This window comes from Lontra canadensis, unplaced genomic scaffold (genome assembly GCF_010015895.1).
Source record: "Lontra canadensis isolate GAN:19392208 unplaced genomic scaffold, GSC_riverotter_1.0 scaffold81, whole genome shotgun sequence".
NCBI classification, from domain to species: domain Eukaryota; kingdom Metazoa; phylum Chordata; class Mammalia; order Carnivora; family Mustelidae; genus Lontra; species Lontra canadensis.
This window is the reverse complement of record NW_022631075.1, coordinates 7,563,262-7,573,605: the sequence shown is the minus strand read 5'-3', so window position 1 is coordinate 7,573,605 and position 10,344 is coordinate 7,563,262. Positions and strand designations below refer to the sequence as shown.

Below are 10,344 nucleotides of genomic sequence, written 5' to 3'. Positions count from 1 at the left end.
GCCTCTCCACCTACTTGAGATTGAAATAAATAATATCTTTAAAAAAATAAAATAAATAAATAAATAAAATAAAATACTAATCTTTTCTAAAAGTATTCTAACAGACACACCCAGAAATGTTTTATCAGGTACCTGGACCTCCCTCAGTTCAGTTGACATTGAAAATTAAGCATCACAGCATTCTTTTCCTATTCCTGATCTTAGAGGAAGAGCCTTCAGTTTTTTACCATTGAATATGATTTTAAAATTAGGCTTGTTGTTTTTGACCTTTGGTATGTTGAGGTATATTCCTTTTATTCCTACCTTTTTGATCATTCTTATCATAAAAAGGTATTGAATTTTGTCACTTTTTAAACATATCTATTGAGATGATCATGATTTGTATTCTTCATTTAATTAATGTGTTATATCACATTGATTTGTATATGTTGAACTACCTTTGCATCTCAGGGTGAAATTCTGCTTGATCATGGTGTATCATCTTTTTAATGTTCTATTGAATTTAGTTTACTAGAACTTGGTTGAAAATGTTTGCTTCTATGTTTATTCAGAGATATTGGCTTGTAATTTTTTTTATGTGTGTGTGTCTGCTTGGCTTTAGTATTAGCATACTTCTGGCCTTATTAAATGAGTTTAGAAGTGTTCTGTTCAGAGGTGCATGGGTGGCTCAATTGGTTAATTGTTGGACTCTTGATTTTGGCTAAGGTCATGATCTTAGGGTTGTTAAGATTGAACGCTCTGTTGGGCTCAATGCTCAGCATAGAGTCTGCTCAAGATTCTCTTTCTCCTCTCCCTCTGCCTTTTGTCCCCACTCACTCTTTCTCTGTGTCTAAAATAAATTTTAAAAATCTTAAAAAAAATAAAGAAGAGCTCTCTTCAATTTCTTAAGACAATTTTGTAAGACACTGGCATTAACTCTTTGAATGCTTGGTGGAGTTCACCAGTGAAGCCATCTGGTCTTGGTGTTTTCCTTGTTGGGAGGATACCCTCATGGATTCAGTCTTAGTAAGTAATAGGTTTGTAGTAACTTATACATTTCTTCTAGATTTTCCAATTTGCTGGCAAAAACTTCAGGGTATTTTCCTGATTCTTTGTACTTTTCCAGATTAGTTGGATTTTTTTCCTCTTTCATTTCTAATTTTATTTGAGTCTTCTCCCTCTTCCTTAAATTAGATGAAGGTCTTTTTTTTTAATTTTTTTTTCTCAAAAACCAACCCTTATTTTCATTGATCTTTCGTATTGTTTTCCTATTTTCCATTTTACTTATTTCTGCTCTAAGATTTATAGTTTTCTTTTCCTAACTTTAGCTTTAGCTTGTTCTTATTTCTCTAGTCACTTGCAGTATAAAGCTAGGTTGTATTTTGAGCTATTTCTTCTTTCTAAATGTAGACATTTATCACTATAAATGGCCCTGTTAGTACTGCTTTTGCTGTATCCTATAAGTCTTGGTATGTTGCATTTTCATCATTGTTTATCTCAAGAAATATTTTTATTTTCTATTTGATTTTTTTCTTTGCCCTATTGATTGTTCAGAAGTGTGTTTATCTTAATTTGTTCAGAATTCTATCAAAATAATAATATAGACTGAATGGATTATATACAACAGGAATTTATTTCTCATAGTTCTGGAGGCTGCAAAGTCCAATATTGAGGTATCAGCAGAATCAGTGTCTGGCAAGGACCTGCTTCCTTGGTTCATAAATGGAAGTCTTCTCACTCTATTATCACATGGCAGAAGGGGCAAAGAAATTCTCTGAAGCATCTTTTTAAAAGGACACTAATCCAGTGGAAAAAAGACAATCTCTTCAATAAATGGTTTTGGGAAAATTGAACAGTTATGTATAGAAGAATGAAACTTGACCATTCTCTTCCACTATACATGAAGATAAATTTGAAATGGATGACAGATCTCAATGTGAGGCAGGAATCTATCAAAATCATAGAAGAGGACATAGGCAGTAACTTCTTTGATATCACCCATAGCAACTTCTTTCAAGACATGTTTCCAAAGGCAAAGGAATCAAAAGTGAAAATGAACTTTTGGGACTTCATCTAGATCAAAAACTTCTGCACAGCAAAGAAAACAGTCAACAAAAGAAAGAGGCAACCCACGGAATGGGAGAAAATATTTGCAAATGACACTACAAAGGGCTGATATCCAATATCTATAAAGAACTCCTCAAACTCAACACCCCAAAACCAGATAATTATGTAATAAAATGGGCAGAAGATATGAACAGACACTTCTGCAAAGAAGATACAAAAATGGCTAACAGACATATGAAAAAAATGTTCATCATCATTAGCCATCAGGGAGATTCAAATCAAAACCACATTGAGATATCACCTTACACCAGTTAGAATGGCCAAAATTAACAAGACAGTAAAAAACAAGTGCTGGAGAGGATGTGGAGAAAGGGGATCCCTCTTACACTGTTGGTGAGAATGCAAGTTGGTGTAGCCAGTTTGGAAAAACAGTGTGGAGATCCCTCAAAAAATTAAAAATAGAGCTATCCAATGATCCAGCAATTGCACTACTGGTTATTAACCCCTAAGATACAGATACAGTGAAAAGAAGGGCCATCTGTACCCCGATGTTCATAGCAGCAATGGCCACAGTCGCCAAACTGTGGAAAAAGCCAAGATGCCCTTCAACAGATGAATGGATAAAGAAGATAAGGTCCATATATACAGTGGAATATTATGCTTCCATCAGAAAGGATGAATACAAAAAAGAAAAAAAAAGAAAGGATGAATACCCAAATTTTGTATCTACATGGATGGGACTGGAGGAGATGATGCTGAGTGAAATAAGTCAAGCAGAGAAAGTCAACTATCATATGGTTTCACTTACTTGTGGAGCATAAGGAATAACACAGAGGACATTAGGAGAAAGAAAGGAAAGTGAAATGGGGGAAATTGGAGGGGGAGATGAATCATGAAAGACTGTGGACTCTGAGAAAAAAAATGAGGGCTTTGAAGGGGAGGTGAGAGGAGGGATGATTATTAAGAAGGGCATATATTTCATGGAGCACTGGGTGCGGTGCATAAACAATGAATCTTGGAACACTGAAAAAATAAAATTAAAAAAAGGACACTAATCCTTTTTGGTTGTTTCTTAAAAGAAATAAAAGGCATTCAAATTGGCAAGGAAGAAGTCGAACTTTCACCTATACGCAGACAATATTGTACTCTGTATAAAATCCAAAAGACTGTACCAAAAATTGTTAGAACTGACACACAAATTCAGTAGTCACAGGATACAAAGTCAAAACACAGAAATCTGCTGCATTTCTATACACTAATGATGAAGCAGCAGAAAGAGAAATTAAGGAATTGATCCCATTTACAATTGCACCAAAACCCATCAGATATCTAGAAATAAATCTAACTAAAGAGCTAAAAGATCTGTATTATGAAAATTATAAAACATTTATGAAATAAATTGAAGATGACACAAAGAAATGGAAAAACATTCCATGCTCATGAATTGGAAGAACAAATATTGTTAAAAGATCTAAATTATCCAAAATAATCTACACACATAATACAATCCCTATCCAAATACTTCCACCATTTTTCACAGAACTAGAACATACAATCCTAAAATTTGTATGGAACCAGTAAAGACCCTGAATAGTGAAATCAATCTTGAAAATGAAAAGCAAACCTGGAGGTTTACAATTCCAAACCTCAAGTTATATCACAAAACTAGAGTCATCAAGACAGTGTGATAATGGCACAAAAATGGGCACATAGATGAATGGAACAAAATAGTAAACCCAAAAATGGACCCAGAACTATCTGGTCAACTAATCTTTGACAAAGCAGGGAAAAATATCCAAGATAGCATGAGTGGGAGTGGAAGGACAGAGGGAGAGGGAGAGAGAAAATCTTAAGCAAGATGCATGTCCGGCATGGAGTCAGACATGGGATTCATTCTCATGACCCTGAGATCATGACCTGAGCCAAAATCAAGAGTTGGACACTTAACCACCTGAGCCACCCAGCCTCCATGCAAAAATGTAAACATATAATGTGTACATATTGATGAGTTTGAACACAAGCATGCTCCTGTGGCACCATTCACAATCAAGGTAATAAATATATCCATCATATCCAAAAGGAAAGGGGTAGCCTCTTCAACAAATGGTATTGGGAAAACTGCACAACAACAGGCAAAAGAATAAAACTGGATCACTTTCCAACACCATTCATAAAAAAATAAATTAAAAATGGATGAAAGACTTAAATATGAGACATAAAACTGTCAAAATCCTAGAGAAGAACACAGGCAGCAACCTATTTGACTTTGGCCATAGCAACTTCTTCCTAGATATGTCTCCAAAGGCAAGGGAAATAAAAGTAAAAATGAACTATTGTAACATCATAAAGTTTGGAAAACAATCAGCAAAGCTAAAAGACATCCCATGGAATGGGAGAAGATATTTTCAAATGACATGCCTGATAAAGGGTCAGCATTCAAAAGATTTAAAGAATTTATAAAGCTCAATACCCCAAAATTAAATAATCCAGTCAAAAAATGGGCAGAAAACATGTTGTTCTGAAGTTTTGGGCACACATATTTATAATTGTTTCATATTCCTCATTAACTGACACTTTTGTTTTTGTGTTATAATTTCTTATCATGTGACAATTTCTGACTAGAGTCTATATTGTCTGATATATGTATAGTACCCTGCATTCTTTTGGTTACCATATGCATGGAATATTTTTTTTCCATTTCTTCACTTTCAGTCTATATGTGCCCTTAAAGCTAAGGTGAGTCCCTTGTAGACACCATGTATTTGGGTCTTGCTTTTTCATCTATTTTGCCATTTTTGATTGGGGAATTAATTCCTTTATATTTGAAGTAATTTTGATTTAATAAACTATTTTGTTTATTGTTTTCTGTCTGTATTATACTTATTTTGTTATTTTCTTTCTTACTTATTGGTCTATTTTGTGATCTGATGGTTAAAGAATCCTGTAGAGAAGAGATAGGACATTGTTTTTCAGTGGGTATAAAGTCACAGCATTACAAAATGAATAGGTTCTAGAGATCTGTTGAACAATATTGTGCCTATAATTAAGAATCATTCACACACTTAAAAACTGTTAAAAGGGTAGATCTCATGCTAAGTATTTTTTTTTTCCTCTAAAGATTTTGCTTATTTATTTGAGAGAGAGAGAGGGAGAGAGCACAAGTAGGGGAACCAGCAGAGGGAGCTGTAGAGGGAGAGATAGAAGCAGGCTCCCCACTGAGCAGCGAAACCAATGTGGGGCTTGACCCCGGACCCTGGATCATGACCTGAGCCAAAGGTAGATGTTTACTCAACTGAGCCACTCAGGCACCCGTCATGCTAAGTGTTTTTAGCACACACACAAAAAAGACGAAAGAAATCTTTTGGATATGATGGATACGTTTATTACCTTGATTGTGAATGGTGCCACAGGTGCATGCTTGTGTTCAAACTCATCAAAATGTACACATTTTATATTTACATTTTTGCATGGAGGCTGGGTGGCTCAGGTGGTTAAGTGTCCAACTCTTGATTTTGGCTCAGGTCATGATCTCAGGGTCATGAGAATGAGTCCCTTGTCTGACTCCATGCTGGACATGCATCTTGCTTAAGATTCTCTTTCTCCCTCTCCCTCTGTCCTTCCCCTCCCACTCATGCTCTCTCTCTCTTTCAATATGTGTGTGTGTGTGTGTGTATACATATATATGTATATATATATATATATATGTATATATATATATATATTTAAAATTTTTGGTATATTAAATATACCTCAAAGAACCTGGAAAAAGAAGAGTTGATATTTGTATTAAGGTTCTCCTAAGAAATAAAATTAATAGAATGAATAGATAGATAGATAGATAGATAGATGATGGATAGATTATAGATAGATAGATGATAGATTATGTGGAACTGCTCATGTAGTTATGGAAATGGAGATGTCCTATCAACTGCCATGTGTAACCTGGAGACTAAGGAAAGCTGGTAGTATAGTTCTAGTCCAATCCCAAATACTTGAGAACCAGGGTATCAATGGTGAGTGTTCTGGTCTAAGTTTAAAGGACCAAGAGACAGGAGTACCCATGTTCATTGTCCAGTGACAGGAGATGGATGTCCTAGTGATATCCATTTTCAGAAAGTATCTTTGTTCTTCCTTTGCCTGTTTAGTCTATTCAGAGACTTCAACAGTTTGAATGATGTCCACTTGCATTGGTGAGGTTAATTTTCCTTACTCACTTTACCAATTCCAATGCTAGTCTTTACTATAAATATCTTCAGGGATACACTCGGAAATGATGTTGTACAAGCTATCTGGTCATCCCTTAGCCAAGTCAAGTTAAAATAAATTTAACCATCACAATGTTACTGTCAGGTTCTTTCTTTTATTAATGTCTGTTAATATTTGCTTTATGTATTTTGGTGATCCTATGTTGGGTACATAAATATTTATAATTGGTATGTCCCTTTGTTGGATTGATTCCTTCATCATTATGTATGTACATCTTTGTCTCTTGCTATAGTCTTTGTTTTAAAGTCATTTTGTCTGATATAAGTATTACTACACCAGCCAAAAGCTAGTTGATTTTTTTAAAGTTCAAAGTAGAGAGAATATTATTACTGACATTATGTAGATACATGAAGATTATAAACAAATACTTTGAACAATGATATGCTGTAAGATAGGTAAATAAAATGTATTATATCCAAACAATGGAAGGACCTTGAGGATGATATTCTAAATTAGTTAAGTCAGACACAAAAAGCCTCATATTACATGCCTCCATTTATATGAAAATGGCAGAATAAATTTATAGAGAGAGGAAATATATTAGTAATATTTAGGGCTCAGGAGGACAGTCTAAAGAGGGTGATAGCTGAAGGACACTGGGTTTCTGTTCCAGATATATAAAATATTCTAAACTTGACTTTTGTAATGTTTGCATATATCAGCAAATATACCAAAAATATGGGAATGTACTCTATAAATGGGTGAATGCATTATTTGTGAAATTTATCTCAGAAAAAGCTGTTAAAAACAAGAAACACTTATGGGAGGTAATAAAAGATGGTTTTCTGAGCTCCTCTGAAACTGGATTAAGGGCATCCACATTCCGGTCTGAGCCTGTGTCATGTGGTTACTTCTACCCCTTAGCAAAGGGAAGGGTATTTTTTTATCATCCACTCACAAAAACTAATTCTGCATATAAGTCATTTTTGTGGAAGAAGACCACGGTTTGGCTGCTTCAATTGGTTCTAAAGGTAGGCCTTTGCTTCAGGTTCATAGACATAAGCTGTCCCTGGGTATGGTTTGCCTTTCTCTTTTTCATGTTTCTCCAAGCTAGGAGTATTGGTGACTCAAAGACCCCACCCCTTAAAATCCCTTTGTTGCTCTATGCGGATAATTGTTGCCTTGGCTAGATTGTTACATAGGGGGCAATCATCACTGAAATTGCCACAGTGGGGCGTGGGCTGCCTGAAAGGGAAGAAGATTCATGGATTGAAGATGGGGTATTCTGGGGGGTTGGGGACAGTCTGCTAGGTCCTCCTGAGTGTCAGGACGACCTTTGAGACCTTTGAGAACTTTGGACGCCTGTTGTTTTAAAGCTTCCAGAGGTGCCTGTTGTCATACAAGGTGGCAAAGTGATTTTTATTTTGTTGAAGTTTGGAAGAACATGCTGCAGACATGTTTAACCCATATGTATTAGATATTCCAGCTGTAATTTTTGATAATGGATCAGGACTCTGCAAAGCAGGCCTATCTGGAGAGATTGGACCCCGTCATGTCATCAGTTCTGTCGTGGGACATCCTAAATTCAACAAGACATTATCAGAAGCCACTAAAAAAAAGTACCTTGTGGGAGAAAAAGCCCTATATAAATATGAGGCCTTGCATTTGCACTACCCCATTGAGCGTGGACTAGTAACAGGATGGGATGATATGGAAAAACTCTGGAAGTATCTTTTTGAGTGGGAGCTAGGAGTAAAACCCTGTCAACAACCGGTGCTCATGACTGAGCCCTCCTTGAACCCAAGGGAGACACGAGAGAAGATGACAGAAGTGATGTTTGAGACCTTCAATGTGCCTGCTTTCTACCTGTCCAATCATGCAGTGGTAGCTCTATATGCCTCTGCTTCAGTCACAGGATTAGTGGTGGACAGTGGAGATGGGATCACATGCACTGTTCCTATCTTTGAGGGTTACTCCCTGCCTCATGCTGTCACTAAGCTCTACGTGGCAGGAAGAGACATCACAGAGCACCTCACTCGGCTCCTCCTTGCTAGTGGAAGTAGTTTCCCTTGTATACTCAATAAAGCCTTAGTGGGTGACATCAAAGAGAAGCTGTGCTATGTGGCTTTGGAACCAGAGAAAGAGCTATGTAAGAGGCCAGAAGAGGTTCTGAGAGAATACAGACTGCCAGATGGGAATGTTATCTACATTGGAGACCAGCTACATCAGGTGCCTGAAATTCTTTTTGCACCTGACCAGCTGGGTATCCACAACCCAGGACTATCCAAAATGGTGTCCAGCAGCATCATGAAGTGTGACACTGACATCCAAAAGAATCTTTTTGCAGAAATTGTGCTGTCTGGGGGTACAACTCTTTTCCCTGGGCTTGAGGAAAGACTTATGAAAGAACTGGAACAGCTGGCTTCCCTGGGAACTCCCATAAAGATCACAGCTTCTCCTGATAGATGTTTCTCTGCATGGATAGGTGCATCCATTGTGACCTCTCTGAGCAGTTTCAAGCAGATGTGGATCACTTCTGCAGATTTCATGGAATTTGGGGCATATGTCGTTCAGAGAAGATGCTTTTAAGGAATCCAGAGCTCAAGGGATGGCTTAGAGTGCCAGATCACTGCTTGAAGTGTCAGATCTTTTGGAAGGAGACATCTTCCCTTGGACTTTGACATGGTGTTTGATAAAATTGATATGCCATTTTCGTTTCAGTTCATTTTTGGTGTCAGCAGAGTAATTTCTGATCCAGGTAATCAATCATTTTAAATGGTTCTATTCTACCTTTTCTGTCTTATGGATATTGTTAGTTGTTTTCTCCAGAGAAATCCTTTGTTTATTTGTTGGGTTTGTGTCTACATACAGATTTTTTAGTTAAAGCAGGTCCTTGAGCCTCATGTCCAGAAGCTTGACTCAGTAGGATCCCTGGGCCTTCATTTTAATCAAGTATCTTGGATATTTTTGACAGACCTAGTGCTAAGGTAAGAAAAAAATCACCAAAGAAAGTGGGAGAAGTGGAGGGGAATTAAGTAAAAAAAAAAATGCTACCCTACTGTTAGGGTTCAACAGAACCTTTCACTCAATTGATTCTTTATTAGAAAATAGAGCTCTCTGCTGTTTTCAGAAGTTAGGTAGCTAAACAGGATGAAGCTGTTTTCCTTGGCAAAGTGGAGAAATGTGAACAGAAATCACTATTTGATTAATGTTCTCTCAGCTCAAGCCCTTACTCCCAGCTGGAGGATTAAGAATCAAGACGTCTACATTTTGATTATTTGTAATTTTAAGGATATTTATAGCCTCATTTAGAAGTAAAATAATGGAAATATTTAATGGTAATCAAAAAATAAATTGTTAAATAAATTATGGCTACATGATTTTTTTCTTTTCTTTATTATTTTTATTAACATATAATGTATTATTTGTTTCAGGGATACAGGTCTGTGACTCATCAGTCTTATAGAATTCACAGCACTCACCATAGCACATACCCTCTCCAATGTCTATCCCACAGCCACCCCAACCCTCCTTGCCCCTCCCCTCCAGCAAACCTCAGTTTGTTTCCTGAGATGAAGAGTCACTTATGGTTTGTCTCCCTCCCTGGTCCCATCTTGTTTCATTTTTCCCTCCTTTGCCCCCACAACCCTCTGGCCTGCCTCTCAAATTCTTCATATCAGAGAAATCATATGATAATTGTCTTTCTCTGATTGACTTATATCACTGAGCAAATGAGCAATATCCTCTGGAATCATACACTTCATTGCAAATGGCAAGATATTGTTTTTTTTGATGGCTTCATAGTATTTCATTGTATTTACACAACATCTTCTTTATCTATTCATCTGTTGAAGGACATCTAGGCTTTTTACATAGTTTGGCTATTGTGAACATTCCTGCTATAAACATTCAGGTGCATGTACTCCTTCAGATCACTACATTTGTATCTTTAGGGTAAATACCCCGTAGTGCCATTGCTGGGTCATAGGGTAGCTCTATTTTTAACTTTTTGAGGAACCTCCATACTCTTTTCCAGAGTTTCTGTACCAGCTTGCATTCCCACCAACAGTGTAGGAGGGTTCCCCTTTCTCT

The 10,344-nt window shown here is 36.7% G+C and overlaps 1 protein-coding gene across 1 annotated transcript; it reads left to right on the top strand.

The window, feature by feature from the left end:
* The first annotated feature begins 7,527 nt into the window (after positions 1-7,527).
* On the top strand, positions 7,528-8,938 carry ACTRT1 (actin related protein T1). Its single transcript, XM_032882380.1, has one exon. The coding sequence runs from the start codon at positions 7,708-7,710 to the stop codon at positions 8,839-8,841; it is 1,134 nt and encodes a 377-aa protein (XP_032738271.1). The 5' UTR covers positions 7,528-7,707; the 3' UTR covers positions 8,842-8,938.
* The last annotated feature ends 1,406 nt before the right edge of the window (positions 8,939-10,344 follow it).

Bases quoted from the DNA above. Each gene is read 5' to 3' on its own strand.
- ACTRT1 (XM_032882380.1), top strand. From the start codon at position 7,708: ATGTTTAACCCATATGTATTAGATATTCCAGCTGTAATTTTTGATAAT.